Source organism: Meriones unguiculatus, chromosome 4 (genome assembly GCF_030254825.1).
Source record: "Meriones unguiculatus strain TT.TT164.6M chromosome 4, Bangor_MerUng_6.1, whole genome shotgun sequence".
Classification (NCBI taxonomy): domain Eukaryota; kingdom Metazoa; phylum Chordata; class Mammalia; order Rodentia; family Muridae; genus Meriones; species Meriones unguiculatus.
The window spans coordinates 121,026,103-121,044,710 of NC_083352.1; the positions used below are offsets into that span (position 1 = coordinate 121,026,103).

Below are 18,608 nucleotides of genomic sequence, written 5' to 3' on the forward strand. Positions count from 1 at the left end.
ACCACTGCACAGTCCAATGGCTGCCAAGCATGGCAAAGGGCTCCTCACAGTGCTGTCCAGGGGCCGGCATCCCCCCATCACCGAGGCACTTCTAAGTCTTATCTCCCCCCATGAGGTCTCACAGACTTTCTCAAAGACTGAAGTCGGAGTGGGGCAAGGGACCCTGGTCACCGGACTGGGAACCAAGTCTCTGGATCCAGCTCTGTGCTGGCCCCTGAGCCACTCAGGTGGAGACAGTTCTTTAGAAAGAGACAGAGAAAGAATGTAGGGATGGCCACAGCACTGTGGGGAAACCCCGACAGGACTTTGGGGAAGGGGGGAGCTGCCACCATAATAATAGGGACCGGTGGTAGCCAGAGTGACAGGCCTCCATGTCAGCCATAGAGAGGCTGGTTGTGGGCCCTATGGCAGAAGTAACAAGGGGCTGGACAGCTTCATAGCATTCCTGTTCTCTGAGGTCCTCAGGGTGGTGACAAAGGTGAAAAGAATGTACCCTCCTGGAATGGGAAATCTCAGCAGAGGCGTCTCTGCCCTTCTGTGTCTGGGCTGATAGCCTTAGGCCAGCCGGGGCTCGGGAGACCTAGGTGTTGGCCATTTTGACTAGGCCCCATTCAAACCTGTGAGAAATGAATTCCTGTCCTCGTTCTGTACAGGACGGAATGGAGGCCCCCAGAGCTGAGACACCTTGAGCCCCTAGCGGTCAGGGGCAGCGTGCTCCTTCACCATGCATTATAACAACCACCATAAAGCTGGGTGACCACAGGGTCCCCAGGGACTGTGTGGGTTTGTCCTAGCACCCTGAGTCACACTCAAATAGGGCCCCAAAGTGTCCTCTCAAGCCAAAGGGGCCAGTCATGCAAAGTGTTCCAGAAAAGGGGCTAGGGAGACCCACAGGCTTGTGACTCTTCAGGAAGCCCTCTCCCCCACCCCAACACACACACACACACACACACACACACACTCAGGCTTCGTGATGATAGGGGAGCATAGCAAGCTGTCTTCAGAGGAGCCGGGTTGGGAGTTGGTCCCCAGGGAGGGTCCCTGGAAGGGGGCTCTTCCTGTTTTAGTTCACAGTGGGCTAGGGACAAAAAAGGGGAGCACAGGGAGAGGGACAGGGAAGAAGGGGATAAATGCGTGGTTGAGAGAGCAATGGGTGGGTGGGGGATTAACGGAATGAGTGACTGGGTGGGACAGGAAGGATATGGGTGTCTGTGGGTGTCCACATGCCAGTACCTGTGCCTCTGTCTGCCAAGAGTCTATAAGCGCCCACATCCAGTACCTGCTCTTTTACGTGGGGCTATGTGTGGACCTCTATGTCTGTCTGCTTGTTTATGTGTGTGTGTGCTCTTTGTGCATGTATGTATGGTATAGATACACATGTTGTGTGTACATACGTGTGTATTTGTGTGTGTGGTATGAATGGTGTGTGGTATGTGCATATATGTGTGTGGAGGAGCATGTGTTCTTGGATACTGGTCTTTCCTGTGAATCATATCCGTGTGTGTGTGTCTCATGTTCAGTGAGTGGCCCTAGTCTGATCTGGGTGTACATCTCGGTCCAGGTGTCTGTGCCGAGGTCGCCCTGTGTCCAGCAGGGGGCGCTCCCGGCCACTTTGGTCCCCTGACCGACAGCCGGGGGTGTCCGCCCCGCCCCTCCCGGGCCCGCCCGGCCGCCCTGGGCTATAAGTTCGTGCTGGGCGGCCGGGCCGCAGCACCGCACTGGTGGTCCGTGCCCGAGTGTCCCGCCACGTCTGAGCTGTCGCCGCTAGCCTGGCCATGGCCGAGGGTGAGTGCCTGGGCTTCCGGGAGGTAGAGTCGGGAGCAGGCAGGGCTGTCTCCAAGTCCCCAGAGGAAAGCAACAGGTGGGCCGGTGGGAGGGACCTTGCTGGCCCTAAGCTGTTGGCCTCAGTTTCCCCCACCCCAGGGCACAGTGGTGCCCCCGGTTGAGGTGAAAATGCTAGGAGAAGGTGCACGGGGAAGGCTGAGGTACTGTCATAGTTCCCCACCGTTAGTTAGAGCTGCTGTGCGCCAGCTACAGAGAAGCCACGCAGGGATGCTGGCGGGCTCTTGGCTTTCCTCTGTGCCTGGAGAGGGGTGCAGCTCTCCTGGCTGATTTTGTGACCTCAAGCCGAAGGAACATTCCGGCATCTGGCGGCGCACCGCTGAAGCCGGGCCTGCCTGCTCTCTGAAGTCTCCTGAAGCCCTCATGGTCTCTAAGCTCAGACCTTGACCACCCGTCGAAGCTCAGTGTTCCCTGCTGTAAGTTCGGGACAATCGCGCCAGCCTTGGTACAGCCACCAGGGCTGAGAAGAGTGCAGAGGGTCCGAGGTCCTCTTCGTTTCCTGCCTGCCTCCTTCGTGAGGCATGGTCTCACATGTGCACATATGTACATGGGCAGCACATGGGAACACACGGGTCGGGACTTGTACAATGGAGGATATTCCTAACACTATGGACCAGACTCCTAGCTGACTGTTGGGTCAAGTCCATTCAGGGATGGTATCTTCCTGCACTGTGACCTCAAGGAAGGGACTTGGGGGGGTGGGGCATGAAGAGGGACCTGAAGCAAGTAGACAGGGAAACTCCAGAGGACCAGACCAGCTGTGCAGCCTTGATTGCTCTATTTTCTGAAACCTCAACAGGCTGTGATATGTCATCCAAGGGACTATTATCTCCAAGGCAGTTTCCCATCCCTATTTCTAAAAGCTGGGGGACCCGGGTCTACTTTCTTGGGGTCCCCTCCAGCAGGGCCCCACTAGCCTAGAAAGCCATGAGTTCTGTGAGTCTGAACCCTGCCTGCTGTACCCTTCAGCCAGAGAGTAGGAAACTGCACCCTGTCTCTGCAACCCAGGGAATAGTCTCCAGCAGGCTTTCTAGAGAAATGGCCTCTTTCCAAGAGTGAGCATTTTGTAGGTCTGTTCTTCCTCAGTGGCAATGGCCATTGCCAGCCGTTACCGGGGCAACCTTCAGGTCCTGCTTCAAACCAGAGTGGGACCAGGGATCACAGGCATTTCATCTGAGGTAGTTCTTGGAGCCGCCCTCACTTCAGGGACATTTCCCCTCAATTTGGAATTCTTGCACAGAGGTGGTCCCGCACCTAGGCTGGATGATTTGGGCTGATCCCTGCCCTGGCCCTCAGTTGAACCATGTGCCCTTCACCAGCTGGACAACTCTGAGAGTATTGTGCCCACTCCCAACCCGAAGAACTCCACAGTCCTAACTGTGAGCCTACTCAGACCCCCAACCATCCCCCATCTGCCTGTCACCTTGTTCCCGCCGAGGCCCTCAGCTACTTCTGGAACTCAAAATAGAACTTTCACACCACACTCCTTTCTCCTGGGCTGGGTCCTCTCTTTACTTCATGGCACCATTTGAGGTTTTGGAGGTAGGAACACTTGTCTGGGATCAGAAAGCAGCATAGCAGACTGAGAACATAGGTCCCAAACATACTCCCAGACTGTCATTTTAAAACCTTTCATCTGGGAGAACACTGGACATCCGTAAGGTAGAGGGGACAGTGGAATATATTCCTCAGCCCTCGCCTTCGCTAGCCAGCCTTCCTCTGCCTCCCTGCCCCTCTGCTATGCTTGGGAAGAAAATCTCTTCTCAGATGTGAGCATGTCAACACGTGCATCAAAAAATAACGACCCTCCTCAGAGACAAGTCGGCGGAATTCCTTGAGACTTGTCACCACTTCAACTCCCAGCTGGCTCATAGGAAATGTTTTAAAATCATCTTAGAATCAGTCTTAATAAGATCCACGCATCACAACAGAGAGGACCACCCTGTTTCTCAATAGAGGTCCCTTCAAGCTTTCAGGGTTGTTTGTTGTTGTTGTTGTTTTTCTTCTTGCAATTGATATGTTAAGGAAGCCAGGTCCTTTTGCTGAGTCTGAATTTTGTTGGCTGTGCCCTGGTTCTGTCCTTTAGTCTGATCCTTAGTCTATGGTATTTCCTGTACATTGAGAGTTGGGTCTGAGCCATCAGGATGGTGCAGGCTGTCCTCAGGCAGGAGGAACAAAAGGGAAAGGGGAGGGAGGGAAAGGGAAGGGAAGAGAAGGGAAAAGGAGGGGAGGGAAGGGGAGGGGGAAAGTTATTTGGTTCTGGCAACAAATGCTGAGTAATTTCAAAATCAAAACCAAAGACCCCTTGAGGGTTGTGACATGCGGTGGGCTGTGTGGACTAGGTGTGTTTGTGGTAAGTACTGTGCTGTGCTTCACACACATCATTTCATTCCGTGCTTGCCATGGCTCCCATGAGGTGGGGCCTGGAAACTGAGGCCCAGGAAATTCGAATTGCTGGTGGTCACATGACTAGGACGTGTACAAGGCCTCTTGCAACCGTGTAATTAAAAAAAGCACTGGAGATTGCACATGCCCTCTGTTGTACACTTTCAAGCAACACTTTTTCAGACTAAAGGCAAAAAAAAAAAAGCACTAGAGATATTTAGCCTTGCCAGACCCTTGAGATCATGGGTAGCTGTGGATTGAAAGGGTCAGGGCTCTGCCTGATAGAGATGAGAGAGTGTCACTGGGGTCTAGAGAAGGCCACCACCAGAGACCACAGCCCACTGAGAGATGCCACAGGGGCTCATGCCTATCCCCCATCTCTCCGTAGAGCTGATCCTGGAGAGGTGTGACTTCGAGATACAGGCCAATGGCCGTGACCACCACACGGCTGACCTGTGCCACGAGAAAGTGGTGCTGCGGCGCGGTCAGCGCTTCCGGATAACACTGTACTTCGAGGGCCGTGGCTACGAGGCCAGTGTGGACAGCCTTACGTTTGGTGCCGTGACTGGTGCGTAACTTTGACCCCCTCTCCCCACTCCCGCATGGCTTGCTCCTGGTGGGCCCAGGACAGACGAACTCCCACCTCTTTGCATGGCCTCCTCCATCCTGTGGGAATCACAGCTGCTGTTAACCCCATTTCACAGATGAGAAACCAAGGCTCAGAATGGGAGCGGGAGAAACCGCCTCAGGCTTCCCAAGCCTGTGTGCTGGTTTGCTGCTTTCCACATCTTTCTCATACCAGACAACTTCCCTGTCCCTCTTCACCAGGGCTTCCTGGAACCCACCGGCTCTGGGTGGCGGGCGGGGAAAGAGCCCAGACGACTAGAGGTGGGGCAGCCTCCCGAGCGGCTGTGTGACATTGAGTAATTTGCTTAGCCTCTCTGAGCCTGAGTTTCATCAGCAAGTCACCCTGGAGGGGTCTGAAAATGTCCTGTAGGTATTGGTGGCTGTTTGCTCGCATCACTCCAAAAGCTCCAGGGGTGAGCAAAGGGAGGTTGGACCCTGTCCACCCTGTTCCCAATCTCTCCGGTTGACTGTTCTAGGAAAGTGGCCTTGCGTATCAAATCAGTTGTCTGGCTTCTGAAAAGAACCACTCCCTCAGGGTCAGCAAGGGGCCATCTGGCTGGGATTCTGTCCCAAGGGTGTGAAAGACCAGCTTTCTTTGGTCTTTGCGGGTAGAAAGACTGGTAGGTAGGAGTTGCCGACCCGGCCCAGCTGAGGCCCTTTCTATCTGAGGGCCGTTGATAAGCTTATCTTGGGGCCTGCAGGCTGCCAGGATATCCCTTCTTCCTCCCTCCTCATCCACAGATGAAGCCCTACCCAGGGACACCCCTGCCTCAGCACCTGTAAGTCCCTTTCTATCCACCGAAGGGTCCTAGCCAGTGTCTGGCCTTCAGGCCTCTGGAGAGTGAAATGTTGATGGTACTTGGTTGTTCAGGGCTGCATCGTGCTTGGAAAGATGACACCACAAAGCAGAGCAATCCACACACCCACCCTCATGCCCCCAGGGTAGAAGCATAATGGGCTCCCATTTTGCAGACGGGAAGGCTGAGGTAAGGCTCAGAGGGTCAAGTCTCCCACTCAGTGGGTCACAGAGTAGTTAGAGGCACAGAAGGCCTCCGTTCCTTACCCAAGTGTGAGGCGAGGCTCTCTGTCACTTAATATCAAGTCTACCTGAGTGCCTGCCTGGCCTCAGGGTGCACCGAGGTGACATGGTGACAGGTGAGCTGTCAGCCTGATCAGCCTGTAAGCTCCCATGTCCTCTCTCCTCCCTGACAGCCTCTTCCTTCTTCTTTTTCTTCTTCTTCTACACAGGTCTGGGCAGTCTAGCAAAGGGACTTGGGATCCTGAGTTCAGTGCTAGGAAGGACATTGACCTCCTGAACCCTACAGCTAATCTCTGCTCACCAGTCCCCATGGGTCACTTCCATCTGTAGGCAGTCATGGTTCCTCTGTCCACTATCCAAGACCCTCCCGGGTACCAGGAAAACCTGAGGGACAATACCAGGAAGCCAGGCCCCCACCAGGCCAGGCTTGAGTCAGTGCCCAGCCCCAGCCTGGCTGGGGACCTCCTTTTTCATTAGAACTCTCTAGTTCATGCTCAGTCTGTCCCACCACTTCAGGGAAACTGAGGCCCAGAGAAGGGAGAGTGTTAGTTGGTCAAGCCACTCAGTGAAGGGATTTGTGGCCCCGCCCCCCGCTGTTTATTTTTCCCTAGGCAGACTGGGGTCTGGTGGGCTCGGCAGCAGGCTTTGGCCACAGTGGACAAACAGCCCTTGTTAAAGGAGGAAGCTCTCTCCCCTTTTGGAGGGTGGAGAGGCATGACATGAGGCCAGCCTGAGGGGGTGAAGGGAGTCGTTGTGAAGCTAATTGAGGGTGTTGCCCTGGAAGTCTCACTAACCCCAGCCCAGCCTGTCACCAAGGTCTGGGCAATGCCAAGACCCCTTGGGCCTCTAGAGTTACCTGGGTCTAAAGTGGGCATCGTGGAACCCTCGGCTTCACCAAGAAGGCATTGTAGAATCACAGCCGGAAAGTTTGTAAAGCCAGCTCTGTAAGCAGTGGGAGGGCCAGGGGACAGTGTGTCCTTGCCTTTCTGTCACCCAGCAAGCCCTCTCAGAAGAAAGGTGTGTGTACATAAGTGCATGCGTGACTGTTCCCAGATAGAGAGCTAGGATATGTGTTTCCTGACCTGCCCTAGGCATGCTATGTCAACAGAGTGGCAACGGGACCTGGCCCAAGCAGGTTACCATGGTGACCAGATGATTGATCATCCAAACGTCTGAGAAGGGAAAGGCAGTGGTCAGGATTGTGCCGGGGCTGCAGGCACAATTACGACTGACGCGCCCCACCCACCCTTACTTTCTTTGCCTCAGTTTCCACAGCTGTGAAGTTATTTTATTGCGCTAAAAGTGTCTGTCTTGTGTGGCAGCCCTCAAGGCCTGCTGTCTGGCCTGGGAACTCAACTCAGATGTCACTTGTCTCTTTGGAGGGGCTGCATCTGAGGACAGTCCCCGAAGCCATGCTTTCCACAGGCCCTCACTGAAGCCCCCGGCTGTGCCAGGAGGCAGCAGTGAGAACAACAAGCCATCGTGACTATTTATTGAGCACTTACTGTGTGCCAGGCTTGCCTTCTTAGAGCTTCTTGGCAGCCTTAGAAGGAATGACTTCATTCCACAGATAGAGAGGGGCCGCATTTCACAGATAGTAGAACCCCAGCTTAGAGAAGCAAAGTTCCTTGTTACAAAGTTACAAGCCAGTTTGCAAATTTGGGACTGGACCTTCTGGGGCGTGTGGCCCAAGCCTGTTTCTTTGATAAAGATAATTGTGGGCCAGAGAGGCCTGGGGTCTTGGCTTGGATGGGTGGCTCTCTTGAGTTCCAGAGCTGGTTGGCTCCCTTCCAAATGGCAGCTCTGGAAGTCAGGGAGGGTTTGAATGCCTCCAACCCATCCCCTGGCACCCAGACAGGCTCTTGAGGCCAGTGCCATGCCTATTAGCTCACGGTTATATTTGGGCTTGGGTGCAGTGGTGCTGGCAGACAGGAAGGAGGGGTGGAGGCTGGGAGGGAGCCCCTTAGTGAGCAGGCTCAACATTGTCAGCAGCGGATGGCAGAGCCACAGGGAGAAGATGAGGAAATAAAAACGAACTGCCAGGCCACCTCCCAGCTAGCCAGAATGCCCCTCTGTTTCTCCATTCTCTGCCCAAGTGACCAGCCCTGCCCGCCTGTGAGTCAGGCCTGCCTGCGTGGGCCAGGCCACCCCTTACCTGAAAGAAGTCTGTGCAGACCATGACACAGGACCTTTGTCACCCACCAGGAAACAGCGTCTTTCAAAATGGAATGGTGTGGAGGCACCGGGGCCTCAAGATCTCAGAAACCCAGGCTCCTCTAAGAGCCCTCCTCTTCAGGCCTCATCCCTCTACTCTCTGGAAGCTGGAGGGAAGCCCAAAGAGTCATAGACCTGTGTAAGGTGTACAAGGCTTTAGGCTAATGATGGCCTTGATGTATTGCCCATGGGATTAGAACCCATAGCCAGGAAGGTCTTCAGTAGGCCAATCTCCTGCCCCCTCCCCAGCCTATAACCAGGATCTCAGATGCCCAGGTCCCTCCTAGAGTGTGCAGCTGTCCAGGGAACAGTGATGTGCAGGAGAGGGATTCAGACAGAACTGAGGGTCCATGGCAGTGTCTGCCTTCATTCCTGCTGGTGTCGTGGACAAGCAAGCCGAGCCTGTCCAAAGTGACAGCACCTCAGATCTGAGGCGGACAAGTGAGACTCTCCCAGGTTGTACTGTCCTCTCTCTGGGGACTCTCTCTGATTATAGACTTATCATGGCTTTTCAGGTGGGCTTGCAAGACCTACTTCACCAATGAGGACGCAGGCTTAAGGAGACGGAGCCTCGTGGCAGAGCTGCTCCAGTGGCCAGAGGTGGAAGGAGGCCTTGACCGGAGCCTTGGGAGGCTGGACGGTGCCCTGCCTGTCCTTCACTCACAGCTGTGCTGTCTCTTCTCCGCAGGCCCAGCTCCCAGCGAGGAGGCAGGGACCAAGGCCCGCTTCCAACTGTCTGATGACGTGGAGGAGGGATCCTGGGCAGCCTCAGTGCTGGACCAACAGGACAACGTCCTCTCGCTGCAGGTCTGCACCCCTGCCAATGCTCCTGTTGGCCAGTACCGCCTCAGCCTGGAGGCATCTACCGGCTACCAAGGCTCCAGCTTCGTGCTGGGTCACTTCATCCTGCTCTTCAATGCCTGGTGCCCAGGTCAGCTATTTTCTATCTGTGGTGCTGGGGAGTGGCAGGAACCAGTGGACGAGGTATCAAAGAGGACTCGGTGGGGCTCCTGCTCCAGCCTCAAAATCAGGATTCTTTTGTCATCCCTGTTTATAGACAAGGAAGCCAGGTAGCTCATCTGACACCAAAGGATGTATTCCAGGTCTGGGGCCCGTGAGTTCCTGCGGCACTAGGAACCAGGTGTCTGAATCCATTTGGCTGCTGTCACAGACTCCCATAGATGGTTTATAAACATGGCTGACAGTGCTGGGGCTTGGGAGATACAATATCAAAACAAGGATCACATCCAGTGAGGGCCTTCTTTCAATGACCCAACATGGCCAAAAGCATCATGTGGTAAGAGAGGGCCAAACTCTTCTATAGTCACTGAAACCTCAAGGTAACTAACTCACACCATTATCTTGGGGGTTAAGTTACAAGGCACAGGACTGTATTGTGGTTCAGGAGTCCGAATTAGGGGAGAGAATACCCAGTTTATGGCCAGGGCCAGACACTGTGCTCACTCTGTTCATGAGGCCTGCTTTATACTCATCCTCGTTGGCTGGAGGATGGGAAAGCGAGCGAGGCACAGCAGAGGCCCAGGGTCTGACTCATAGCTACCTCCTTCTACAGCTGCTCAGGGGTTGGAGATTTCAATATCCTTGTTGCTAAGACAGGAAATTGAGACTCAGAGAGGTTAAGAGGCTCTTTGGAAGCTCCTTCGGTCAGCTAGGGGACAGTGGCAAAGGAAGAAAGAGAGGTGAGCTGGGAAAAGCTGGGTACTTCCCAGCCTGGGAAGTACCCCCCAGACTCAGTTTCCCCATCTCGTCAGCAAGCATTCAGTCTTGTTGCTGAGACAGGAAATTGAGACCAAGAGAAGTTAAGAGGCTTTCAGAAGCCCCTTCAGTCAGCTAAGGGACAGTGGCAAAGGAAGAAAGAGAGGTGAGCTGGGAAAATCTGGGTACTTCCCAGGGTGGGAAGTACCTCCCAGACTCAGTTTCCCCATCTCGTCAGCAAGCATTCAGCCTGTCTTGTTTCCTTTTTGCTCTGACACGGTGAGGCAAGAGGGGACCCTCAGGCCATCCAGCCTGGGAATTCAGCAGCCTTCCAGGCTAGCCCAGAGTCTGGCTTTTGCTGGTTAGGCATCCCTTTCTCTGGATCATTGCTTGTTTCCTTTTCTTCTCTATTTTGGGACATTTTATGACATACTTACAGGGAGGCTTTAAAAAGTCTTCTGGTATGCCTACTTTGGCTTTTATTTCTAATTCTAACGGATGCCAGAACACCCTTTTTATTTTTTTATTTAATTAATTAATCTTATTTTGAGGCAGGGTCTCATGTAATTCAGGTTGGCCTCCACCTCACTGTGGAGCTGAGGGTGACCTTGACCTCTTGCTTCCACACCCAGTTAAAAATACCCTCTTTCCCATTTTGTGGGGCAGAAGAGATGGCTCAGTGGTTAAAAGCTCTGGCTGTTCAATCAAAGGATCAGGGTTTGATTCCCTGAACAAACAAAACACAGCAGGTAACAGCCATCTGTAACTTCATTCCAAGGAGATCTGGTGCCCTCTTCTGACTTCCTTGGTGGTGCACATACATACATGCAAGCAACACACACACACACACACACACACACACACACACACACACACACTCCTTTTTATCAGAACATGGACATTACCCCGGGAACTCAGTTGTCTGCAGTCATGGGTTAATTTCAACCCTGTCCATGTGCACCTGGAGAAATTGGCCCATTCATTGCACTTAGAAATTGCTATTTCCAAGATGGCCTCTACCAAACACGAAAGGCCAGGCCTGCTATCAGGCCTATAGTCCTAATACTTGAAAGCTGAGGCAGGAAGATTGTAAGATCAAGGCTAGACTGGGCAACTGGGTGACCCTGTCCCAAAATAAAAAGTAAAGAGCAGGCCAGGGATGGAGTTCAGTTGAGCATTTGCTGAGCATGCTTGAAGTCTGGGTTCCATATCCAGCACCCAAACCAAACAAAACCTCAGTTGGACCATAGTGCAATCGGTTAAAATCTGCTTTCTCTGGAAGTTGTCTCCAGATCCGAACACAGCTGCCCAGTCTTTCCAACACTCCCAATGCCTTGTGCTTTGCCCACACGGACTGCAACCGTCTGGTGCCCTGTTTATGGCCCTGACGTCACCCACAGTGGCCTGTGGGGTGTCTCCCAGAGGACATGATGCAGGAATTGTTTAGAACAGAGGTGGCTTTGCTGAGACAAACTATGGTTTGTTTGGGTGAAGCAAGAATCCTTGCCAACCCACAGGGTTTTGGAGCTCAGGACAGAGGGAGGGAAGCTCCCGGGGATGTCCCCCTTCTGCCTCAGCCTTACCCTGCCCTGAATGTTGGAGCAGGTCCCAGCCAAGCAGAACAACGAGTGACTAAGGTGACCCACACAGCAGGGCCTGGGAGAGGCAGGAAGTTGGGCTTTGGAGGGGACAGCTGTAGGGGAGGAAATATTCAGGATGGATGGGAAAGGCTGGTTCTGCCTGGAAATGGGAGCCCCTGCGCTGGATCCAAGGCCATAGAACAGTACCAGCAGGATTCTGGCTTCGTGTACCCAGGGCTCTCAACTTTCCCAGAAGTCAGAGCCATAGTCCTGATACCACACGTGCTAACCACATTCCATGTGGTAGCCTGGAATTATGCTTTCTCTTTCCCCCTCCCTCCTCAGTGTTTACAGAGCTCAGAACTGGAACGCAGAGATGCTGGGCACTGCACAGGTCTCTCTCTGGAGGTCTAACCTTGCCTCATAGCACCCTAGGACTCTTTCTCCAGCGGGGACTAGAGTCTGCCATTCTTTTAGGCACCGTGACCATTTTTATTTCTTTTAAAGAAAAAGAAAGGGCTGGGATGTGCCTAAGTTGTTAGGGTACTAACCTAGCAAATGTGAAGCCCCGGGTTTGATCCCTAGCACCACAAAAACTAGGCAGGGTAGCAGACACTTGTAATCCCAGCACTCAAGAGGTAGAGGCAGGAGGATCAGAAATACAAGGTCACTTTTAACTACATAAGGGATTTGAAGTCAGCCTAGGATCCTAGAGACCCTGCCTTCAAAAGTTATTTTTTTAAGTGAACATTTCATTGTGTGATATTAAGACATCAACCATAGTTGAATTTTCTCTGTGATGGCAGGAGAAATTTGTAGATACTAGATACCCAAGCCAGGCCAAGGGCTCACCTGAGTCATCACGAGGCACTGGCTTTCCCTTCCCAGCCTCAGTTTCCCCACCTTTGAGGCAGACATTGTAAAGCCAATTTGACCACCAAGCCTCAGCCTCCTTGGCTCCCTGTCTTTCCCACTTATCACAGGGAATCCTGTGACCCACATCTTGTCTGGGACAAAGCTTCAGCACCTGTGTCCTCGCTTATGTTGCCATCCCCAGCCTCCTCAGCCGTGTCTCAGGGAGCCACCCTGATCCCAAAGCTGCCAGGCTCCACTCCCTGGGACTGTAGCCACCCTTCCTTCATGTCTTTCTGACTCTGGTGCCTTCTCCCCAGGGAGTCCAGGACCTTCCCAGGCTGGCTTCGGGTTCTGTTCCCAGCACCTCACATCTGCCACACCTTTCAGTTTTAGGCAGTTCCAAGAGGTGCTAAAGTGGGCTCAAAGGCCCAGGTCACATCGAAAATGAACATCAGTGCTGGGAGGTAGTGGCGTGCACTTTTAATCCCTGTACTCGGGATGCAGAGGCAGGTGGATGTGTGTGAGTTTGTCTACAGAGGGAGTTTCAGGACAGCCAGAGCTACACAAAGAAACTGTGTTTTGAAAACAAAACAAAAAATTAAATTAAATTAAAAAAATAACATCAAGATCAAGCACCAAGGGCTTTCTAATCCAGCCCTCCCCATGACTCATTTGGATGTTACCTTTCTCAACTGCCTCGGCTTCCCTGTCTTTCTTTAACATAGAGCTCGTGGAAGATTAAGTAGATTCATGTGTGTTCTGCTCTCAGCACAGCTCCGGGCACGTTGGGAAGGTGGATGTGTGACAGGCTTGTCTCCAAATGATGTGACCTGATGACTAGCCTCTCTAATTGAGAGAGGCTTGGACTAGGGGGTCAGCTCCCAGCTGCCATGTTGCACGGCCCCTGGTTTGCCCGCTCAAGCTGAGACCCCTTTCTTCCGTCCACAGCGGATGACGTGTACCTAGACTCAGAGGAGGAGCGAAGGGAATATGTCCTTACCCAGCAGGGCTTCATCTACCAGGGATCTGCCAAGTTCATCAAGAGCGTGCCTTGGAACTTCGGGCAGGTAGGACAGTGCCTGCCCCTCGTGGTGACTGCTGTGTCCCAAGCAGCCTGTGTCTGGGGAGCCTGAGATTTCAAGACGTGAGTGGGCTGCCGAGTCACCCATTCCATCCTATTAGGAATGCCCAGACATTAGGGTGCCCAGATAGCTGCAGGCCCAGAGAGACCTAAGGCCTGCCTAGACCAGCACAGGCAGCACCCCCGGGACTAGGGTGGGGCAAGGATCAGGGGAGCCTGTAAAGCAGTGAAGCCGGCTGGGGTTCTCAGAGGAGAGTGAAGACCGTCGGAGAAGGCAGATCTGGGTAGGGCTGGAGCGTACCTTCTCAAGGCATTCCCAGGATGTTCTCTGGCTGTCCAGAGAACATCTGCTTGTATCAGCCACTGCTCAGGAACAAACAAGCCTAACACATAAATGGCTGGAATGAAAAACCATCACCAGGTTTTCAATCGAGAGCAGCCAGTGCGAGGCTGTGGTGTCTGGGCTGGGCTGAATGCAGACGGCTGGGTATCGTTCTCTAGTTTCCGGTTCCCAGCCAGGGCCGGGTTCTGTAAACCTCAGGTCTCATTTTCTCCATTACCCAGCCTCCCAGAAAACCTCTTGACCTTGTAGAAAAAAAAAAAACTTATAAAGCAGAACCATAGCACCCAGTTCCTGGTATGTCGGGGGTCTCCTGGGGTGGAGCCCATCTTGAGCCGTCTCCCTGCAGCCTTTGGATCAGAGTCTGAGGTTCAGACCCAGAAAGCTCTCCTTGAGGGTAGGGAAGTCCTGCTGTACGCCTCCGGGTCATGCCGACCACAGCTTCCTCATGAGGGATCATAGCAGCACAGGCAGCTGGGCCGTGGGAGTAAGGGAGCCATGTCTCTGTGACACATAAACCCCACCCAAGTCATCCTCTGCTCCCATGGCTTTGCATTCTCGCCGAGAAACAGGGTCACATCCCTGCCTTGGGACCTCCAAGGTTCTGCTTTGCAAAGACTTAAGGGAGAGGAGGCCATCAGGGAGGGCTTTTAGAAGCAGGAAGCATTTGAGCTGGGCTTTGAAGAACAAGGGAGAGTTTGCCACACCGGAGGCAAGCGCTGTGGGATGGACTCAGAGGTGGGCAAGCTTATATCCTGCCTGAGAAGGGATCTGTGGGTAAAGAAGCCCTAAGAGGTGAGATGTGGAAAATCCTGGTTGTCAATGTCTCTGAGCACCATTGGGCTGATGGCAATAGAGAGCCACAGCAAGTCCTAGAGGGCTGTTTTGTATCAGGGAAGGTCATGCTGGGGCAGAGCTTGGTCCAGAATGGCACCACAAGATGAGGAGCAAAGGTAGGAGGGAGAATGCTTAGGTGCCGGATGGGCGTGCCCCTCCCCCTCTTCATACCCTTGTTCCCCGGATGTCACACTGTTCCTTCCCAGGCCTTCAGCAGCTGGCATCCTGGGGATGTCTGGAACCAGCCAGACTCCCATTCACTAGTGAGATGGAGTGGGGCTCCTGCAGCTGTCGGGGTGTAGGACAGCTTCCTGTTGAGGCTGGCAATCCATGTTCTTGTTCTGTGGTGTGCTTGGACACAGTTTGAAGATGGGATCCTGGACTCCTGCTTGATGCTCTTGGATGTGAACCCCAAGTTCCTGAAGGACCGAAGCCGGGACTGCTCACGCCGCAGCAGTCCCATCTATGTGGGCCGGGTGGTGAGCGGCATGGTGAGTGGGAGTTACTCCCTTCTGGGATGACGAGGAGGACTTGGGGGCAGGAGAAGGTCTCGGCAAAAGGAATTTAGAAAGTTTTACACAAACGAGGTTCCCAGTGCAATTCATTCAGCCATTCACCCAGCAAATATTGACCAACAGCCACTAATGTCCTGGGCGTGAGGGTGGAGCTGGCTCTAAACCTGGTGTGGTTCCCCAGACCTGACTGGGAGGAAGAGATAGATAGCGAATGCCAAGGCCTTGGGGAGAAGCTGGAGCAGAGTGAGCAAGGGGAGTGGGTAGGTTCAGAAAGAGCTGGGTGGGCGTGGCCAGAGCACACACATGGCATCCGCCACAGTGCCTTATGGGCTGAGGACCAGAATTTGGTTTCTGTTCTGGAAGCGATGAGCATTTAGAGATAAATGGGGCCAGTATGGGTGTCTGTGAAACTCAAATCACACTGTGCCACTTGGGAGTGACCCTGGATTCACAGGGCAGGTTCAGCCCCGGGAATCGAATCCTTGGCTGCAGCTCTGCTAGGATTCTGTCTCCTGAGCCCTTGGCTGCACCCCCAGTTATCCCTAACACCCCATCTGCTGCACTGTGGCACACGGCCTCTGCGGCCCTTCATTCTGGGACGGCCTGATTTGATGCCTTGCTGTCTGCATGCTCCCCCTGACCCACCCACCATCCTGGCCCAGGCTTTGTTTCCCATGATGCTCTGTTGATTACAGGTCAACTGCAATGATGACCAGGGTGTGCTTCTGGGCCGCTGGGACAACAATTATGGAGATGGTGTCAGTCCCATGGCCTGGATCGGCAGTGTGGACATCCTGAGGCGCTGGAAGGAGCATGGCTGCCAGCAAGTGAAGTACGGGCAGTGCTGGGTGTTCGCGGCCGTGGCCTGCACAGGTGAGCTGCAGCTGGGCAGTCTGTGGCCAGTCCCAGTAGGTCCATGGGGACACAGGGAGACACCATTTTAGTACTGTTTCTGCCGTTAAGACACTGTGGGTTCTGGAGAATGGGGCAACTTGTTAGCCCATTTCCTGCCTCCCTTTTCCCCATGTATCCCATACCTTGGCTCCTTTCTCAAGGACCTATGACACCTTCTCCCCACGGGACCTCCTGAAGTCTCCTGGAGGGATTAGGTATCCCTGCCTCCCACCTAGGTGCCTTTGTCTCTGGCTGTGGCCACCTTCCAGGCTGGCATGTAAAGAGACAAGGGGACCTCAGTCAACTCCATGGCTCAGAGACCCAGGGAGCAATGCTTGGCCTGTTTCTCGTCTGTAGGTGGACTTAGGCCAGAGAACCAGGGTCTCTAAGCCTCAGTTTCCCCATCTGAGAGATAGAGGCGACAGTGATGAACTTATTGCAGGCCTGGGACAATGCCACGGCAGTGTGGACATCCTGAGGTGCTGGAAGGAGCCTCAGGCCGAGAATGGCTTGGCTGGGGTGCCCACACGTCAAGGGTTCCAGGGCATCTTGGTGGCTCCCTGCATTTCTCAGCACTCCACAGTCAGCAGCACCAACCACACTGATAGTTGCCTTGGAGGGCATGTGACATGCTGGCTGCCCCATAGTGCCCTCCAGTGTGGCTCCGGGCACTAGGCAGATACATGACACTTCCCCACCCTTGCGTCTCTCTGAATCACCACATCCTAGCGAGCTGCTATTATTAGCTCCTTTTCCTCAATGGGAAATGGAAGAGAGAGGGGAGTGACTTGCCCAAGGTCACACAGCTGGATCAGGGCACAGTCTTGCCCTGAACCAGGTATGCACCGCTCAGGGGGAAGCCCCATGTCCTTAGACTGTGGTGATGACATCTCTCAGGTCACTGTTCCTGGGACAGCAAACAGGCAACACAGTCTCCTGCCTGCGCCCAGAGGCACACTGCGTGTGCAACAAGGCCTAGCCAGGGCTTACACCAGCTTCAGCGGAGGCTACAGGAACCAGGCAAGAGGTAGCAGGTCACTGCTGCCCCTCCCCCTCCAAGCACGTCTGTGTCTCCTGGCCAGAAGCCAGGGCCATCTGGGGAAGCTCTTTCCCGGGCCAATGTAGGGCAAAGGCTGCATCCCCCTCCTACTTCAAAGATTCACAGTCAGTCAAAAGGAAAAGTAAAACCTGAGTCCAGTGGCTGGCGCTCACTGGACTCTTCATTCTGATTCCATCTCTTGGACGTTCAGTTTCTTTTTCTGAGAATCTATCCCTTTTACCGTAAGGGCTGAGCATGTCTCAGGGCTGTGTCCTGCTTGCTTAGTGGGTCCAAGGCCCTTGCAAAGAAGCAAAGAAACAAAAGAGCTGGTAGAGCACTTGCTTACCTAGAATATACAAGGCCCTGGTTTGAACCCCACCACAGGGCGCCTGCCTGCAATCTCAGAACACAGGAGATGGAGGCAGGGGGATCAAGAACAGAAGTTCAAAGTTCGACGGTTCAAGGTCACCCTCGACCGCATAGCTAGGCCAAGCAGGGATACATAAGACCCTGTCTTAAAAACAAATTAAAGTGGGGGTGGGAGACACTCATGATTCTTGACCCCTGTCTGTGTTGAGTTTCTGAGTTGAGCTTAGTCTACACAGAGCACCTAGCACCTTGCTCCGCCCTCTGCTGTTCCTGGGCCTTTCTGACCTCTCACATCCTCTGCCCTTTGCTGCTGGGCCTTGCAGGCTAGAGGAATGCTGGAGTGGAGTCTGGAAAGAGGTGATCAGGAATCAGGGCCCCAGTGGAGATCTGGTTTTGATGTCCAGTGCTATGGGGGGCCACTGAAGGTTTTATTTATAGTTTAGAGTGATGAGAGAGGGACATGGTGGGCACAGGGTAACCAGCCAGGTAGGCACCATTGCCAGGCAAGAGTGGCAGGCACATAACTTTACCACCTGGCCATTGGGCCCATCGTTCCCTGGGGTGCAGAGGGGTCTACAGAGGCCTGAGCTGGGCAGCTTTGTCCTGAGCCTCAGCAACAATGTGTACCCTTCTTCATCCCCCCCCCACTGTCCAAACCCCAGTGTTGCGGTGCCTTGGCATCCCTACCAGAGTGGTGACCAACTACTACTCGGCCCACGACCAGAACAGCAACCTGCTCATCGAGTACTTCCGCAATGAGTTCGGGGAGCTGGAGAGCAGCAAGAGCGAGATGATCTGGTGAGAGGTCGTGGGAAGGCTGGGAGGGGGCACCCGTGAAGCTTCCTGGAATTAGCCACGATTGAACTGGGCCTCAGCTGCTGACCAGGAATGAGTAGGGGAACTGGGCTGGAGAAAGCCGGGTGGAGTCAGCTGAGAGGCGGGAAGCCCACCACAGGCAACCCTGGAAGGGATGGCAGGGGTAACAGGGAGAGGGTGGGAGTCTGGAATGTGAGTTGGGATCTGGCTGGCTTCTGGGGCCACTCAGCTTCAGAGTGGGAGAGGACTGAGCCAATCACAGACCAGGATGGAGTGGGGAACTAAAGCAGGGGTGTTCCCGTGGGTGGAGAGGAGGGTCTGGACCAGGCAAGGACTGAGGGCAGGAAAAGAGCTAAAACCAAGGAATTGAGAGGTTAGTCAGTGAGACCTGTAGGTGCTGAAAGGGCTCAGAGATAGTGCAAGGTCAGAGGACAAGAATGAGTCCCCACTAAGGAGGTT

The 18,608-nt window shown here is 53.9% G+C and overlaps 1 protein-coding gene across 1 annotated transcript in view; it reads left to right on the plus strand.

The window, feature by feature from the left end:
- Window positions 1-1,650: 1,650 nt before the first annotated feature.
- Window positions 1,651-18,608, plus strand: part of Tgm2 (transglutaminase 2) — a 28,467-nt gene continuing 11,509 nt past the window's right edge. Inside the window, exons 1-7 of the mRNA XM_021663920.2 lie at window positions 1,651-1,785; window positions 4,616-4,795; window positions 8,796-9,038; window positions 13,207-13,325; window positions 14,879-15,007; window positions 15,727-15,904; window positions 17,996-18,131. Of these exons, the coding sequence (XP_021519595.1) occupies window positions 1,776-1,785; window positions 4,616-4,795; window positions 8,796-9,038; window positions 13,207-13,325; window positions 14,879-15,007; window positions 15,727-15,904; window positions 17,996-18,131 (995 nt within the window). The 5' untranslated portion in view covers window positions 1,651-1,775. The remainder of the gene's footprint in view (window positions 1,786-4,615; window positions 4,796-8,795; window positions 9,039-13,206; window positions 13,326-14,878; window positions 15,008-15,726; window positions 15,905-17,995; window positions 18,132-18,608) is intronic.